At 46.1% G+C, this 18967-nt stretch overlaps 1 protein-coding gene and 1 non-coding gene across 3 annotated transcripts in view; one reads left to right on the plus strand and one right to left on the minus strand.

Moving 5' to 3' along the window:
- Pnpla7 (patatin like phospholipase domain containing 7) overlaps window positions 1-18967 on the plus strand; it is an 80552-nt gene that overhangs the window by 56465 nt on the left and 5120 nt on the right. For both annotated transcript variants that reach the window (XM_059260259.1, XM_059260260.1), the window contains 6 exons: window positions 3336-3485; window positions 12292-12355; window positions 12905-13073; window positions 14256-14438; window positions 15239-15357; window positions 17808-17964. In XM_059260259.1, coding sequence (XP_059116242.1) covers window positions 3336-3485; window positions 12292-12355; window positions 12905-13073; window positions 14256-14438; window positions 15239-15357; window positions 17808-17964 — 842 coding nt within the window. The remainder of the gene's footprint in view (window positions 1-3335; window positions 3486-12291; window positions 12356-12904; window positions 13074-14255; window positions 14439-15238; window positions 15358-17807; window positions 17965-18967) is intronic.
- Window positions 6854-6962, minus strand: LOC131910127 (U6 spliceosomal RNA). The gene has a single exon (XR_009378993.1). It is a non-coding gene; the product is annotated as a U6 spliceosomal RNA (small nuclear RNA).

Consider the following 18967-nt stretch of genomic DNA (forward strand, 5'->3'; position numbering starts at 1 on the left):
AGTAGGATTGCTAGAGTTCTGAGCCATCCTTTGTTCTGACCCTCTGTGGATTCTGACCTGCCTAGCCCAGGCATGGCTGAAGATAGCTTTCTCCACTCCCCTCTCTGGCCGGTGCAGGGCTTCTGCTTGCTAGATAGAAAGGCTGCTTCGTGTTCAAGCTGGTGAGGCTTCGTAGAGGCAGCCTCCTTGGAAAGGACTCCTTCAAGAAACAGAGCCAGCTTCCTTCCTTGACCTGTTGAATTGAGAGAGCTGCTTCCTGCAGCCCTTAGAGCCTCCAGATGAGGTGTCCCTCACTCCACTTCCCTTTGGACCACAGTAGAGACTTCCTAAGTACCTCATTTGAAGACTGAGAGCTACACATAGCTAACAATAGAGCTCCCATACTGGTTCTACTAAAACAGAGGGTTCTGACATCTCAGGTCTATGGAAAAGAAAGATGAGAGAGTGAAGGGGATCCCCAAAGAAGACCTGTTGTAGAGGAGGCTACCTGAGGGAGAGCTGTTCAGATCACTGCTGTAGCAGTGATTTTCATCTGCTTCTGCTAGGCGGTGCTCTGGGCTGTGGGCTTTGGGGTTTTAGTGACTTAGTTGTTACTTAGGTGCTGTTTCCTCCTGATTACCAGAGTGGTAACCATCCACTCAGTTTGTGGATGCAGCCTACGCCTGAGCAGAGGACAGTTGACTGCTTGGTGCCTCCTTGTGGGCTTTCTGGGTGGAAACTCCACTGCCTCACAACTCCCATTCCTACATTTGATGGGAAAGCCACTTGGGGAGTGGGAACTGCCTTGTTAGAAGGCCACATCCTCTCCCCGGAGCTAATGAATGAGGATGAAATAAGTAAAGAAGGCCTCCTTCCATAGGCCTGGGAGATGAAGACCTAGGGGAGCAGGGGAAGGGCAGGGCAAGGAGGTATCCAGGAAGTGAGGGGAGATATCAGAGGAACCCCTGAGGCTCCTAGGAAGCACAGGTTGCAGAGAGCCACACAGGCTCTGTGACCATCAGTTCACTTTGAGTGAGGAACAGACAGCTGGAGAATGTGGCACCAAAGAGAGCCCACTTTAGGCCTTGTGACCAAAGCTATAACTATAGCTATTTCACTCAATAACTGTTCTCACCATTATATAAAGATGTGGGGTTTTATTTATTTTAGATTTATTTATTATGTATACAGTGTTCTGTCTGCATGAATGCTTACAGGCTAGAAGAGGGTACCAGATCTCATTACAGATGGTTGTGAGCCACCATGTGGTTGCTGGGAATTGAACTCAGGACCTCTGGAAGAGCAGCCAGTGTTCTTAACCTCTGAGTCATCTCTCCAGCCCCCTGTTGTTTTATTTATTTTTTTTTTTTTGAGACAGAGTTTCTCTGTGTTGCCCTGGCTGCCCTGGATATCACTCTGTAGACCAGGCTGGCCTGGGACTCACAGAGATCCACCTGCCTCTGCCTTCTGGGTGCTGGGATTAAAGGTCTGGACCACCACCACCACCACTACCACCACCTGGCTTAAAGATGTGTTTTATTTTTTGATGGCTAAGAGGGTCATTCATTTAGCTATTTCCCCCATTACTAGACATCTCTCCTCAGCTCTATTTTTGTTTAATTGGCCTCAAACCCACAGAGATTCTCCTGTTTCTGCCTCCTGAGTGCTGGGATTAAAGGTGTCACCACTATCCCTGGCCTTCTCAACTATTTTAAACAATATTGCAGTGAATATCTTTGTGTATGTGTATATGTATCCACGGTGTGTGTATGTGATGCACATATGGTATATATGAAGTACATGTATAAGTTATGTGTGTGGTATATACATGGTGTCTGGGCGGTATGTATCCAAATTGTGTATATGGTGTGTATATATATATGGATATATATGTTGTGTGTGAGATTGTATGTGAATTGTGTGTGTAGTATTTGTGTGATATATGTATGATGTATGAGGGTGTATGTATTACATGTGTATTATATGTGTAGGTGAAATGCATGTATCCTCTTAAGACTATAGACTTGTTTCTGCTTATCACAGCCTAAGTGTGGCTCCTTATCTCTCACCCTCTCTCCCTGCTCTTAGATTTGCTTGGAATGGCAAACCCTTCCTAAACTCTCTCTCTTACTGTCCTGTACCTTATGTCATCTGGAAACATGGGGGCTTCCAGGCAGTGGCCCAGCTTTACAAGTTGATTCCTGGCTCTGTGCCTACAGGTCACTGAATGGGGCTCCACATATCCCTGTAGCTCCCTCCACCTGTAGCTCTGCACCAGACTTCTAAGTCAGTCTGTGCAGACATATGTCCAACCAATTGGAACTGTGTATCTGATAGTTTCTGGAAGCTGTTCCTGGGGTGAGGAGGTGAGAAGCCAGGCATTTGGAAACTGCACTTAAGGAAGACATGCAGCCCAGGCCTGAAGATGGGTCTGTCTGTGTCAGAGCAGAAAGGAAGGTCAGGGATGAGAGGGACATTGTGGAGGAGGGTAGGCCACCAGTGGCCAGGGAGCCCATAGCATGAGAATGCCAGGAAACCCTGTGCTCAGCCACCTTTTATGGATGCAGGAGGGGCCCCTTCAAGAGGAGAAGTTTGTATTGGAGAAGAACTTGTACCAGGATCTTTTGCTACAGGATAGCAACACTAAAATGTCTTTGGTCTTGCCCCTGTGTTAGTTGAGTGGACCACAGTCCCTGCAGCTGAGTAGGGCCTGGCGGGGAGGTCTAGGCCCTCTGGGTATCTGGGTGAGGCTCTGTTGGACCCTTGGATATCCTGGTCTCAAGGAGGCTCTGCCTGCTTTGATTTCTCCTTCAGGCATCCCTTCTGGTGTCTCCCTAGGATGCTCCTGCCCCTGCCCCAGAATGACCTTCCTCCTTTATTCTCTGCTTCCTTTGGTTTTTAGAATCCCATGTGAATAAGAGATGATAAAGGTGTGTCTGTTGATCTTCTGAGCTTACAGATTCTAGAGTGATTAAAAACAAAAAACTATAAAGAGCAATGGTATATATATACATACACACACACACATATACATACATACACACGCCATTAAGAGAGGTGGATCTGAGGCCAGCCAAGGCTACATAGTGAGACCATTGGGGTATGGGGGTGCTCTCATCTGGCAGAATATTTCCCAAATTTTCTTGCTCCTTGAATTCCCAAGCTCTGGAGGATCAAGATAATTTATGGCTGGGCCAAAACTAGAGCACATCCATTTTGGTATTGATCAAGGGCCTGCTTTAGTCATTGTGAGACTGAAAGCAGACTCTGGTCCCTCTTGGTGGCACCCTGTGTCACCATAGCTGTTCTGCTGATGGCCCAGCCTTCCAAGCTGATTCTTGGTTCTATCCCTACAGGTCACCAGCTTGGGCTTCACACAGCAAGCAGCAAATGGGACTTGGGGAACCCACCTGGCAACTTGTCCACGGTAGCAGCAATGCCTGTGTCTGAGGACGTGCCCCTAACTGCTTTTGCTCTGGAACTCCAGCATGCCCTCAGTGCCATTGGTAAGCTACACAGAGGTCCTGAAGGTAAACATTATCCGTTCCTCAGGAACTGTGGGCTGCCTACCCTCTATCCAGGGGAGGCTCTACTCTGAAGGAGCCCTCCACATTAAGGGATTTCCAGGCCTTGAGATCTTCACAGGCAGAGAATATGTAATAATATACGATGTGTTAGAAACCCTTAAGATGGAGGGACCCAGAGACATTAGGAGAGCCCTCTGTACTGACATCCCCCCATCACAGGCCTATTGTTGTAAGTTCTGAGCCTGCTAGAAGTGTATGCCAGCACTCTGCTTGCTGGAAAATAGGTATGGGAGTAGATGGCCACGGAGCTTGCTGACCTGATAGAAAATGCCCTTGGATGGATCAGGTAGCTTTGGTAGGGGGTCGGTTAGAACTAGACCACTCTCCGGGCCAACATCTGGAGTATGTTAGTCCTAGGATGAAACCCAGAGCTGGTCATCCATCAGGAAGAAGCTGTTCAATTTTAGAGGCTAGGGTTGGCAAGATGGCTCAGCAGTTAAAGACGTCTTATACCCAGCCTAACAACATAAGCTTGACCCCCAGTGCCTGCAGGGGAAGGAGAAAGCCTGCTCCTACAAGTTACTCTCACCGCCACACTCATGAGCACCCACCCCACACGAGCGGATAAATACATATATGTTTAAAATTGGGGAATCTAAGAATAGGAAATTAAAACTCAAGAGAATTCTTGAAAACTTCCAAGTTCATAAGGTATTCTGTTTTTCTTAACATTTTTTAAAAACTTGTATTGATTCTTTGTGGATTTCACATCTTGCATTCCAATCCTAATCTCCCTGTCCCCTTGCATCTGCCCTCTGCCCTTGAAACCTCCCCCTCATAATCAAAACCAAATTTAAAAGAAAATCTGAAAACGTAACAAAATAAAGAAATACAACAACAACAAAAAGAAGAATCTTCTTGTGGCAGCTGTAGTGTGGCCTGTTGGGTCACACAGTGTACCCTTTAGTCCATTCATTGCCACATTTTAGTTACAATTTTTGATGTAATTTTGAGTGAGCATATGATAAGATACTCGTGGTAGGTTATAGTAAAAGTTTCAGGAATGTCTCTGTAAAGTGGTACAATAGTGAATGCAGTGCTTATGTCCAGTGATCATAAAATAAGATATTATTAGAATATCTATTTCAGAACAGCACAAACACTTCCTCTACCCTACAGATACTTAAATTATATAAAACAGTGGTTCTCAACCTGTGCGTCATGACCCTTTTGGGGGTCATATATCAGATATCCTGCGTATCTGATATTTATATTACAATTCATAATAGTAAAAAAATAGTAAAAAAATTACAGTTATGAGTAGCATTGAAATAATGTTATGGTTGGGGTCATCACAACATGAGGACCTGTATTAAAAGGTCAAAGCATTAGGAAGATTGAGAACCACTGATATAAAACATTAAATAATGCAAACCAAAGATCTGTAAAATTGAAAGATACCATAGTATTGTTTTTTTTTTTTAAGATTTATTTATTATGTATACGTATGCCTGCATGCTTGAAGAAGGCGCCAAATTTCATTACAGATGGTTGTGAGTCACCATGTGGTTGCTGGGAATTGAACTCAGGACCTCTAGGAAGAGCAGCCAGATGTTCTTAACCGCTGAGCCACCACTCCAGCCCATAGTATTTATTAGCTGTAAATTATTCTTTCTTTGTTTGTTTTTTTTTTTTTCCAAGACAGGATTTCTCTATGTAGTTCTCTGCAGACCAGGCTGACCTCGAACTCACAGAGATCCACCTGGCTCTGCCTCCCAAGTGCTGGGATTAAAGGCGTGCACCACCACTGCCTGGCTTATAAATTATTCTTAAAATAAAAATGTAGTGGTATATATAAAATTTAAAATTATTGTGTTTTTTGTTGTTTTTGTTTATATTTTTTGTTTTGTTTTTTGAGACAGAATCTCACTGTGTAGATGGCTGTCCTAGAATTTTCTTTTCTTTCTTTCTTTTTTTTTTTTTTTTTGGTTTTTCGAGACAGGGTTTCTCTGTGTAGCTTTGTGCTTTTCCTGGAACTCGCTTTGGAGACCAGGCTGGCCTCGAACTCACAGAGATCCGCCTGCCTCTGCCTCCCGAGTGCTGGGATTAAAGATGTGCGCCACCACTGCCCGGCTTGGAATTTTCTATGTAGACCAAGCTGGTCTTGAACTCACGTAGATCTGCCTGCCTCTGCCTTCAGAGTGCTGGGATTAAAGGCGTGTGTCACCATACCCAGCTTGTATGATAGTCTTGATCTTTGTTTTGCAATCCATATTGCAGGTGTATAGAAAGTCCTGTTCATTTTCGGTGACATTGGTCAGATTGTTCAGGCTGCATCCAGTGCAGTGTCAAGTTGCTCTGTGGAGAAAAATTTTTAATTCAAGATAATTATAGAATCACAAGAAATGGCAAAGTAGGGGCTGGAGAGATGGCTCAGGGGTTAAGAGCATCTGGCTGCTCTTCCAGAGGTCCTGAGTTCAATTCCCAGCAACCACATGGTGGCTCACAACCATCTGTAATGAGATCTGGTGCCCTCTTCTGGCCTGCAGTCATACATGCTGTATACATAATAAATAAATAAATCTTTAAAAAAAAAAAAAAAAAAAAAAAAAAAAAGAAATGGCAAAGTAAAGAAAGGCCCCCAAGACCTTTTCCAGTGTCCCCTATAATAACAACGCACATGATGCTAAGACTACTCTAAAGGTCAGCTCCAGACTCATTAACTGTTCTGGTGCACGTGTATGTATGTGAATGCACATATGACTATAACATGAATCTTAAAATGGTCTTTTAATAAAAAACCCGGTACCAGATATTGGTGGAAGTGCTGAAAGATCAGAGACAAAGGAACAAAACACCTCTTACCTCTAGGACTGACTCCTCAGCCTGAAAAAGCCTCTAGCAGAAAGGGATGCTTCTGACAAAAGCTTTTAGTTCCTGTCTCCTCGTGCCTTATATACCTTTCTCTGCCCAGCCATTGAAGGCTGTGTGCCTCCCAAGTACTGGGATTAAAGGTGTGTGCCACCACTGCCTGGCCTCTATGTTTACTCTAGTGGCTTGTTCTGTTCTCTGATGTCAGGCAAATTTTATTAGGGTGCACAGTGTATCACCACATGTGCCCCTCCTTTGACACAGCATATCCTGGTAGCCAGGACGATGCCAATGCTGCAAAGCTCATTGCCATAGAAACCCTTCCCGCTGCCACTTCAAAGCTGCCACGTTCCATCAACACCCTTCTCACTGACATCCAAACAACTAACTCTCCTTAATCTCTGATTTTTGTCATTCTGAGAAATTCATAAAAATAGAATCATAGCATGTGGCCTTGTGAGATTTTCTTTCTTTTTTAAAATATGGAACCCTTCACAAATTGGCATATCATCCTTGTTCAGGGGCCATGTTAATCTCTGGATTATTTTTATTCAGTTTTAGTGTATGTGCTGCCAAAGCTAACATGACTTGCTTTCTTTTTACTGCTGTGGTGTATTCACACCACTGAGGGCATGTTTCAGTTTATGCAGCTACTCATTATTGAAGGGTGTTTGGATCGTTTCCAGTTTGGGAATACTGTGAATTAAATTGTTGTGACCATTTGTGTTTTGGATGGATTTTTTTATACATATAAATTTCCATTTCTCTCGAGTCTGAGTATGTTTAGTCTGATAGGAAACTGCTAGGCTTTCTCCACAATGTCTATACCATTTGTATTCCCACCAGCAATGTGTGAAGGGCCAGTTTCCTCACATCCTTGCCAATATTCTGTGTCATGACTATTTTAATTTTAGCTATTTTAATAGGGGCATAGTGATAGCATGCCCTAATTTTATTTATTTATTTATTTATTTATTTACTTACTTACTCTTAATTTTTTGAGACAGGGTCTTACTATGTTGTCTTGGCTGGCCTGAAACTCTTTAATTTCTTCAACTCTTGTTTTTGTTGTTTGTTTTGTTTTTTTCTTTTTTTGGAGCAGCGTCTTACCATGTAGCCTTGGCTGGCCTTGAACTTACAGAGATCCTCCTGCCTCTGCCTCCTGATTGCTGGGACTAAAGGTGTGTACCACCATGTGCCCTAATTTTAATTTACTTTTCTCTGTTGGTTTATGACAGTAAACATTTCATGTGCGGATTTGCTCCCTGTATATATTCTCTGGTGAAATGTCTGTTCATATGTTCTTCTTGCTTGCTTTTTTTCTTTCTGTTTTTGTTTGTTTTATTGCTGGGGTAGAACCCAGGGCCTCACACATGTTAAACAAGTGCTCCACTTTCAACTACATCCCAGGCCCTTTGTCTCATTTGCTAATTGGTCTATTCCTTTTCTTACTGTGGCCGCTGGTGGGGAAGGGGACTCAGTTTTAAAGCCAGGTATGGTGAGACACACCTGTAATCCCAGCACCTGGCGGGCAGAGGCAGGAAGGCTGCTGCAAATTTAAGCCAGCCTGGTCTTCAGAGTGAGTTCTAAGCCAGTCACTACGATATAGAAGGACCTTGACTCAAAAAAAAAAAAAAAAAAAAAAGCTTTTTGAAGAGTTGTAGGAGCAAAGCAAAACTGGGAAGATTCGTGCTACATACATGGATTTCGCATGTGTTCCCTGCCCCTCACCATGTCCAGCTGTCCTCACTATCAACATTCCTTACCAGAATGGAACTTCTGTCATCACATCACCACTGCCCAGGGTCAGAGTGGGCATGAGGAGTCACCCCTGTTGCTGTTCGGTGGGTTTAGGTGTGTGTGATGACGTGTGTTCACTACTGCAGTACCTCTCAAGGTGTTTTCACTTGTCCTGAGAGTGCTCTGTGTGCTCATCCCTTCTCCCAGGCAAACCCTGGAAACCACCGATCTTCATGTTGTTTCCCTTCTGCTGTGTGATACAGGATGCTTTTTCATGTGCTTTTTCTTCTGTGCATCACTGCTCAGCTGGACCAGCTAGCTAGCAAGCTCCCGGGATCCTCCGTTTCTGTCCCGCCAGTGCTGGGGCTGCAGTGAGCCTGGAGTTTTTCATGGGTGCTGGGGGTCTGAACTCAGGTGCTCAGGCTTGCATGGCAAATACGTTACCAACTGAGCCATCTCTGCAGGCTCCTCCCTGGTTGTTCTCATATTGTTGAAATTTGTATCCATTTTAGACAACAGTTTTCCATAAGACACTCCTTTTGTGAATAGTTTCTCCTGGTCAGTGTCTTGTCATTTCATTCACTCAACAGTGGCTTTTATGAGCAGGAATTTTTATATCATGCAAACACACCTTACTGGCTATTTATTTCTTGGATCATGTCTTTGAGTTACCATCACCAAACAATGCTCTGCTTATCAGCTGGTCTGAACCTGGTGGGAGAGAATGCTCACACACAAGGTGCACACATGTCTGTGACACCGCTCCTGGCTCCTGGGGAAACATTGTAGCGAGCTTTCTTGTTGGACTGTCTTTGTATCACCAGCCCAAATCATGACACAGAGACGACTTATTAGTTATGAAAGCTTGGCCTTTAGCTTCGGCTTGTCTCAACTAGCTCTTATAACTTAAATTAACCCATTTATAGTAATCTACATTCTTCTAGGTGGTATTGCCTCTGTTCCATCTTGCACCTTCTGTTTCCTCTCTGTGTCTGGCTGGTGACTCCGCCTTTCTTCTTCCCAGAGTTCTCTCTCTACCAGGAAGTCCCACCTACCTCCTGCCTAGCTATTGGCCATTCAGCTTTTTATTACATCAATCACAGCAACACATCTTCATACAGTGTACAGATATTCCACAACAAAACATGAACAAGTAGCTCACTACTCAACCCAGATAGGGAACCAATGACAAGCTAAAGTATGGGTACCACCAAAGTATGGTGAACCAGTGAGTTTTATTTAGTTTCTTACAGGAATATGGGTGAAGGATTACTTACAGGAGCAGAAATTACTCAAAGACAGCTACATCACCAATAGTCTGCCCCAGCATGGGTGACAGCTATGAAATCTGAAAACCTAGCACTCACTACATAACCTGTAGGCAGCTTACCACGTTGAAGAACGTCCTTTTCAGGTAGCTCAGCTGGTCTCTGCTTCTTTGAGGTAGCTATCTGCTTCTGCTAGGCCAGTCAGCTGGTCTGAGAATCTCAGCACTTCTTGCTGCTTATGTACCCTTGGAGAGGGAAGAACCTAGTGAATCTGGTTAGTTTCAGTGACTTCCTAGAATTATGTGAGTTGTGTACTTCCTTAGCTTATAGAAGTCCCCTAGAGGATGGAATACTTCCTCTCCCCTTATAATATCCATTGCTTCAGCTCCTTTTAATATCCTGTGTCTTAATGAGCTTCCCTCTAAGATGGGAGGTTTTATTTAGGAGGAAATTGCTACACAACACCAGAGCAAGTTTATTGGAGTGGGCAGCAAGGAACAACAGGTGCACTGGTTCATTATCAGCTGGTCCCTAGAGTTCAAGAGGATGCTCAGGAACCTGGAAAGCATCCTGCCTTACGTATTATACCCCACGGGACAGGACGAGCTGGGTCAGAGTGTTGGAGAATGCCCTGTGTCTAAGAGCAGGAGCTGAGCCCAGCTCTCCTGACCTGCCCTTCCCTGTCTCAGGAACCAGCACATCCCATGGTGATTCTTGAGAATTACAAGAAAGGGGAGATGTGGCAAGTTCAAGACCACCTGGAGAACTGTCCTGTCGGTTGAACCAGAACTCGCATTTAGAAAAGCCACAGTGTGGCCAGGCGGTGGTGACGCACACCTTTAATCCCAGCATTCGGGAGGTAGAGGAAGGTGGATCTTTGTGAGTTCGAGGCCAGCCTGGGCTACAGAGCGAGATCCAGGAAAGGTGCAAAGCTACACAGAGAAACCCTGCCTCGAAAAACCAAAAAAAAAAAAAAAGCCACATTGTGCCCGCCTTTGCCTTGAGTTGGGTGGCTGCCTTTGATACGTTCCTTTCATTTCCAAAGGCGTTATGCTTGTGAAGGATCCAGGCTGAGAAGTTTTCTTTTATTGTGGAAACTTTGTGTTGTCCCCTTGTCCTCCGGCTTCAGTGCTGTCCAAGCCAGCAGGGACCTGGCATAGCAACCTGGCTGCCCGCTGCCTTCAGGCTGCACTCCGTAGAGTGGAGACAGGTGGTTCTGGTGAGCCTCTGGACTTTTGGAATGCCTGGTTCCAGTGAGGCCAGAGGCTCCCCTCATCTAGACTTGCCTGCCTGTGCTCTGTAGGAAGAAGCATCCAGCCCCCCTACACAGAACCCAGAGCCTTTGGCAGACAGAGACATGGTCAGCAGCATCTAATGGGAAGGGCTGGAAGCCTTGACTGTGAGAGCCTAGAATACTATATCTTGGGAACTCTACAATTCCTTTATAGCTCCCAAATCGAGCAGAGGAGTTTAGACAGGAAAAGTACCCTGAGGGTAAATGGATCTAGCCTGGGGTCAGACCAGCACCTCCATGTTTTATGTAGCAAGATACCATTTATCTTATGCAGGAAGGCCTCTTGACAGGAGGAGGTAGAGAAAATGTGTTGCCCATCCACTACTGTCCAGGTTGGGGAAGCACTGGCCTCAGAATGCCTGTAGGACCTGCTGCCCTTTGCTTTTCATCTCTGTAGTGGGACAGGTTTGCCTGCTTAAAAAAATTTCCACTTTTTTTCTGTTACTGTTGTTATGGTTGTTGTTGTTTAATTTTTTTGAGAAAAGGCCTTAATTTGTAACTCCGGCTGTCCTAGAACCCACTCTGTAGACCAAGTTGGCCTCAAACTCAGAGATGGGCCTGCCTCTGCCTCCTGAGTGCTGGATTAAAGGTGTGCACTACCGCCTCCCAGCATGAATTAGCTCTTAATTGCACACTCTTGGATGAGCTTGTTGAGAATGATTTTTTGTTTGTTTTTTGAGACAGTCTCTAACTATGTAGCTCTAGCCTAGCCTAACTGGAAGCATGTAGACCAGGCCAGCCTTGAACTGAATCACACAGATCCACCTGCCTCTGCCTTCTAAGTGCTGGGATTAAAGGCTAGTTTACCATGGCTGGCTTGTTAAAAATGATTTAAACCTGGTCTACAGAGTGAGATCCAGGACAGGCACCAAAACTACACAGAGAAACCTTGTCTCGGAAAACCAAAAAAAAAAAAAAAAAGGGGGGGGGGGGCGTGGCTGGAGAGATGGCTCAGTAGTTAAGAGCACTGGCTGCTCTTCCAGAGGACCCAGGTTCAAGTCCCAGCAACCACATTGCAGCTCACAACTGTTTGTAACTCCAGCTCCAGAGGATCCAACACCCTCACACAGTCATAAATGCAGGCAAAACACAGTAAAAAAACAGAATGATTTAAGTCTCCTTGTATATTATTATTGGCTTTCCCATTGCTAGACCCTTTTCACCTAAGGCCGGTATACTCCTGAGGCAGCTTCCTGTGAGTGACCGTTGCTCTCCACTCTGCATGGCGTCTGAGTCACATCTGACCTTTCCTTGGCTAACTTGAGAGGCATGGATGTGAAAGCTTGGCGTCTGTATGTGAATGAACTAGATTTGGATCCAGGCCACTTTAGATGTGGCTTTGGGAAGTGACAGGATTTCACGTTTTACTGTTGCATGTGTCCTGGCCCCAGCCTGTGTCCACACACGTGATGGTAGGATTGCAAAGACTTGGTTCGTATGTCAGCAGGAGACCCAGATTTGGAGAGGCAGCTTAAAAAACGTGCCTCATCCCCATTGCCAGCAATCCCTCCCAGGGAGCTGACCTCGGGACACGGTGTGAACACTATTGTCCTTTGCTTGTCCTTAGAGGTGGCTGCTGGGACAGACTTCTGAAATGGGTGGTTGTTCTCAGGTCCTGTCCTGCTGCTGACCAGTGACAACATCAAACAACGCCTTGGTTCTGCGGCTCTAGACAGGTGCGCTTCTGGCCCCCTGTGGTCCCATGTAGAGAGATTTAGTCAGCCTCAGTTCTTTCTTAGCTGTCCTGGCATGGTCCTGAGATGGACCTCATTACCCCTGTACCTTGGCATCTGCACATTCCAGCAGGTTCCTCGTGCAGCTATACCCTGTACTCTGTATATGTGCTTGGGTACCATCAGAGGTCCCAGGAGACAACTAGGCCCTCCTTATGCAGGTAGCTCTACTTCTCAGCTTCTCTTAAGCCCCCAGCCTCTAGGCCTGGCCACAGCCTCTGCTCAACTGCCCAGTTCCAAGCCCCCTCTGTTGCTCTGTGCAAGAGGTACTAATGAAGCTGAGGAGCCTTAGACCCCATAGAAGGTGAGGTGCCAGCACTCAGGAGGCAGAGGTGGGCCAATCTCTGTGAGTTTGAGGCTAGCCTAGTCTACAAAGGGAGTTCCAGGCCAGCCAGTGCTATATAGTGAGACCCTGTCTCAAAAAAATTTATTTTTAAATTTTTAATTAAAAATTTTTTTAAAAAAGGTGAGATGCTGCCTTCTGTCTTTCAGTATCCATGAGTACCGGCTGTCTAGCTGGCTGGGGCAGCAGGAGGACATCCACCGGATTGTGCTCTATCAAGCAGACAGCACACTCACACCCTGGACCCAGCGCTGCATCCGTCAGGCTGACTGCATCCTCATTGTGGGTTTGGGTGAGCAAGAGCCAGCAGTAGGTGAGGTGAGTGCTCAGAGGGACTTCCATCCCAGAACCCTGTTTATCTTTCCTTTAGTTGAAATTTTTTTAAAAAATCAGAAGAGGACCCACATATTTGCCATCCACTCTTTAGAGACCTTTGCTGTATTCACTCCAAAAGATTATATAGAAATGGTGCCCTGTTTTATATCATTCCAAAATTACTGTTTGTTTGTTTGGTTTTTTGTTTATTTGTCTTGATTTTTCACAGGGTTTATTTGTGTAGCCCTCTCTGCCCTGAAACTCACTGTGTAGACCAGGTTGGCCTCAAACCCGGAGATCCTCCTGCCTCTACCTTCCACACGCTAAGATTAAAGGCGTGCACCACCACCATCCCACATGAAATTTACTTTTTCATCAATACCTAGGATTTTGATAAAGATCCCCCTGTTTGATTCGTTTTTATGGCTGTTTGGTTTTCCACTTGGGAGCGCCCACCATCTGTTCATGCATTCTCCACCAGTTACTTCACAGTAACAAGCAAGTACAAGTTATCTTCAGATACTTTCAAGTTGCTGACCCCAGAGGATATGTTTGCACTTACTAGATGCTGCCAAGTTGCTTACCTGGTCGTTGTTTTCCGTTTTCCTTTGTGAATGGCTGCAGGAATGAACACTTTAAGTCCATTTGTTTCCTTTAAGTAGTATGAAGTGACACCTCTTCATTTGAATTAGTGTTCCCATCTCCTCTCTGTTCTACCTGCTTGGCTTTCATTTCAAGCATCTGCCCTGCCTGTCTAATCCTGGAGCAGCTAAAGTCACCCCCATCATGTGTGTTCCCATTATGCAGGAGCAGTGCTATTTTGTAAGGCAGATGCCCCCCAAGTGCATCATCTGTGAAGGTCACAGCATGCATTCACAAGGCAGTATTTGACACATGGGAGGAAGCACTCCTGTCTCTTACCCCAGCACCCTTGCAGCCGGGTTGGCCACCCAGCACACACAGTGAAGTGGACCATGTGGTCAGGGGGTTAAGTAGCCCCAGAATGAGCCATCTTTATAGCCCAGCTGCTAACTAGACCTGTCACACACTGACCGCTCTGGGGCCAGCCATCAGGGCAGTGTTGAGGGTAGACCTTGGAGCTAGCTCTGTGGTGTCCTTGGTTCTGTACTATGATCAGTCCTCAGGCTTACCTGGACTTGCTGACCAGGCCTTACTCTCCTTCAGCTGGAGCGGATGTTGGAGAACACAGCTGTGCGTGCCCAGAAGCAACTAATCCTGCTGCACAGAGAGGAGGGTCCAGGGCCTGCTCGCACAGTGGAGTGGCTCAACATGCGAAGCTGGTGCTCCGGCCACCTGCACCTCCGCTGCCCACGCCGTGTCTTCTCTAAGAGGAGCTTGCCCAAGTTGGTGAGGCCTGGTGGGCTGGCCCAGGGGGACTCAGCCCTGACTGCATTATCTCTGGCCTCCCGGTGTACATTTGGAACTGGTTTTCTTCCTTTTATGCAGCATTGGGGCTGGTGGGTTCCGTTGGGCAAGCCTGTTCTGCCTCTGAACTCTGTGACCATAACGTTGGAGTTCCTGGGCTACCTTGCAGATGAAGGAAGGCGCAGCATGGTGGAGGCACAGGCACAGAGAGGCCATCCAGACCTGGGAACCAGTGAACCCAGGAATCTGGGCTTGACTTAGGTTCAGGAATCAAGGCTGAGAGTCTCACATTTAGTTGAGGCCCCAAAGAGATCTCATGGTTAGGTCACTATGCTATCCCTTCAGAGCAGAAGCAGATACAATCCTAAAACTCAGGCCATCTTGAGTTCTTTGGGCTGAATGAAAAGTAGGTGTTGGGAAGCATTGGGGCTGTCCACATGCTGTAGACCATTCAACACCCACAGCTCAATGGACAGCATCCTGTTGACTGTACCCCTGCCGGGACCATATGCCCCCAAGAGCACTGTCTACACAAGGGCCAGTGGAGAGACTCCTGTGAGGACATCCAGAGGGGCTCTGTGGTCTTAGGCAATCTAGAAGCTTCCTCTAGGTCTGTTTGTCCTCTGCCAGCACCCCTTAGGTGAGCTCGGACCCTGTCAGGCACTTGGATGCTAATGAGGTGTCCTGTGTCCTGGAGAGGCTAGGATATGAATCAGATCAGGACATGCAGAGTTTTAGCTGGAGAAACACATGAACCTCTGTCTTCCTTTGGCTCCTCTCAGGTTGAGATGTACACACGAATTTTCCAGCGACCACCAGACCGACACTCAGACTTTTCCCGCCTAGCACGGGTGCTGACAGGCAATGCCATTGCCTTGGTGCTTGGAGGGGGTGGAGCAAGGTGAGCCCCCATCCAACTGTGTGCCACGTGTGTGGGGTGACAGTTACTCCTACAGGCTCTACCCTGAGCATGGGGAAGATGGTAGTATGGTGCCACAGATGAAAAGATCCCTGGACCACTCTAGTATCTTCAAGAAAGAGTCCCATGGATGGCAAGGGTGTGGTCCGCATGCCAAAGTGTCTGGGCACATGTGTGTTTATAGCCCAAATGTTCTGGATTTCACTGTTACCAGTTTGGTAGAAGAAAATGTGTGTGTTATCTGACTGCCTGTGTTTAGATGCATTTGTTTGGTTAGCCATGTGTCTCCTCTTTGAACATTGTCTGTTCTTGTCCTTGGCCAATTCTCCATTGGGCTCCCCATGAGGTTCTTCCCATTTTAATATATTCTCTATGGAGGAATGACCTGCTCTGCTCATGAACTAGAGGATTATCCTTCAGGTGTTTAGGCTTTGAGTTCTTTAAAGGATTTTTAGCCCATGTAATTCCTGTCCTGAGTTGTCATCTGATCCTTCTGAGCTGAAAGAAGTGGAGCCTCAGAGCATCAGGAGGAGGATGAAGTAGTAATCCAGATGTGCATGAAGGGACCATGTCAGACTCCACATCTCCCAGGAGAAGGGGTGCTCTGGAACTAGCCCACCATGAGCTGAATTGTGGCTCTGCTCAGTCTATAGTGAAGTGACCCCACCACCCCCATGTGCTCATTGTATCCTGAATTGTGGGGGCCCTGGCCTAGAGGAGTGATGTGACATTGTCAATAGGGAGGCCTTGGTCCTATCTGTGGGCCTGGATAGTAGAAACTTAGAACAGTTAGATGCAGACCTGGTCCTGGTTTGCAGGTCACGCCAGCAATATTTTTGAAGAGTCTACCATTTGGCTTACGGTATACTTAAAAGCCGAGTGGTTCTGCAAGGCATACCAGAAACTGTCCTCTGCCTGCCCTTCCCAGAGCCAAGTCTATAGACTTCCTAGAAACAAATACTTTCGACTCCTTTTGGATATTGACTTTTCTGTGATCCTAAGTAGTATTCCTATCTGACTAATTGTGTGTTTCCTTAAGTTTTAGATTACTGACATCCTAACCCTCAAATAACCTGCATCTGTTGGTCACTATGCACCCTCATCTGCCTGTGGCTCTGCCTCTACTCCTCACTCCCATAATCCTCATGAGGTTCCATTGTGAGAGTGTAGCTCTGGTATTGCATATTGTTCTTTTTTATGTGCTAAATATATACACAATAGATGAATATTTTATCCATTATAGTACAATGAAATATGGTCACATTGTTTTACAGCTGTCAGGCCTATCCATTTTAGAACATTTCAACATCCTAAATAAACTCTGTATTTATTACACATTCACTCCACTTCCTTGAAACCTCTGGTAACTCTTTCTACTTTCTATATTCATGAATTTGCATGTTGCAAGATACCTGAACTGGAGTCATATATCTGTTGTGTATCTCCCTCTTTTACTAAGCATACTAATATATTCACTACAGACATACAAACAATACTTTGTTCACCCACACCACTGGTGCTAAACACAGACTGTTTATTGTTTATACCTTTGTTGTTGTTTTTTTTCCTTTCTTTCTTTTTTTTTTTTTTTGTTTTTTTTTCGAGACAGGGTTTATCTGTGTAGTTTTGGTGCCTGTCCTGGATCTCACTCTGTAGACCAGGCTGGCCTTGTACTCATAGAGATCCACCTGACTCTGCCTCCTGAGTGTTGGGATTAAAGGCATGCGCCACCACCACCAGGCTTGTTTATGCCTTTTTAAATGTGTATGGTAGTGGGGACCAAACCAAGTATGCATATGGTAGGCAAGTACTGTACCATTTCTAGTCCCTCCCTCGGTCCACTTTGTTTGTTTTTAATCTTGTCTTGTCATGAGGTCTTTTCTTCTCCTGTGACTTGTTATGTTTGGTTTTGAGATTTTAGGTCATAGCTTTAGCCTGGTTTGAAAAAGTCGGAAACTGAATTTTTGGTCTTTATGGGGGCTGGCTTTTTTCTACTTTGCTTAACTCCTCAGGCAGTCCTCGGTGTTTACCAGGACCCTTTTTTTTTCTCTCTAGGGGGCTCTCATTTCCACTTTCCCCCACCCACAAGTGTGGTAAAGCCTGTTCAGCTTCTCAGCCTCTGTGATACTCTGTTGGAATCAGCAGTGGATAGAAGCAGCCACCCACTGCCTCTCCTTAGTAAAAGCCTCCTTCCCTGTCTCAGCCCCACAGTTGCCTGTGTCCCTCCAGAGAGAGGGATTTTAAATTATATCCAGACTCCCTCTGGGAGCCTTTCCTCTTTGTTCCATTGTCTGTGGTCATGCAAGCTTTAGGTTCTGAGGAGGGAGGAACAGTCAGCTCGTGGGCAGCGCCTCTGAGGCTCACAGGGCATATAGTTCAAGGGCTGACCTGACTCTGGTGCTTGTTCTCTTTCTCTGTTCTTACTGGTGAAGAGGCTGTGCCCAGGTGGGTATCCTCAGGGCCCTAGCAGAGTGTGGCATCCCAGTGGACATGATCGGAGGGACCTCCATTGGGGCTTTCATGGGTGCTCTGTTTGCTGAGGAGCGGAGCTACAGCCAGATTCGGATCCGGGCCAAGCAGTGGGCAGAGGTAAGCAGGTACCCTCCACCCTCAGGAACGCTCTAGTTTCAAGGAGACAGGCATGTAGGTCAGAGCATGGCCCATGTGGCAGAGGGAAAGCATAAAGCAGTAAAAGATTAGGCAGGTGGTGGGAGATGGCCAGAGGTAGGTGACAGGAGGTGGGTGTGGCCTTAAGGCAGGGAGTCGGAGGTGGTCTGCTTTGTGCTCTAGTCTTAACTGATAGGTTTACTGGGGGGCAACATGGAGAGCCATGCCAGTGAAGGGGAGCTAGTGGATCCTATAGTCTCTGGAAACGAGACACAACTACACCAGGGCTAGAGTGGGCAGGCAGGCAAGACAGAACTAGAGTCAGTCAAGATCAGGAAAGAGGACAGGCCTCAGGCTTCTTTTTAAAAATTTGTTTTCATTCTTGAGAATTTTATATGTGTATATAATAAAATATGATCATATCTACCTCCCACTTAACCCTCTCCAACAGACCCATAATCTCTCCAACATGTCTTCTTCCCAACTCCATGTCTTTTTTACTTTTTTATTAGTTGAGAATTTCATACAGTATATTTTGATCACATTCAATCCTTCCCCCAACTGCTCCAAGGTTCTCCCACTCCCCAGCCATGCCTCAGTTTCTGAGGCAAAGGCAAGGCAGGATATGCAGCTTCAGATTGGTTAGTATGGATCATTCCAGCATGCTTGGGAGACATTCCCTGTTGCCTGGTCCCTAGCTCTAGATGATTTTGGAGAAGGGAGTATTGTCTTGGTATGAGTCAAATCAGGAGGGGCTGAGTGTGGGCTCCAGGCTACACAGGAGATGTGACTTCTCTGCTGTTAGTCCAGCCTTGTCATAAATGGACCCCAGAATCAGAATCAAAGCATCCAACAGAATCAAAGGAAGCAGAGCAAGTGCCCTTAGTCTGTCTTGCCAGCAGGCAGTTCAGAGCCTTCTCGAGGCAGGGCTGCTCCAGTGGAGCAAATGGAACCCTGCTGAAACCATGCGTGGGATCAAAAGATT

The sequence above is a fragment of the Peromyscus eremicus genome, chromosome 4 (assembly GCF_949786415.1).
Source record: "Peromyscus eremicus chromosome 4, PerEre_H2_v1, whole genome shotgun sequence".
Lineage (NCBI taxonomy): Eukaryota > Metazoa > Chordata > Mammalia > Rodentia > Cricetidae > Peromyscus > Peromyscus eremicus.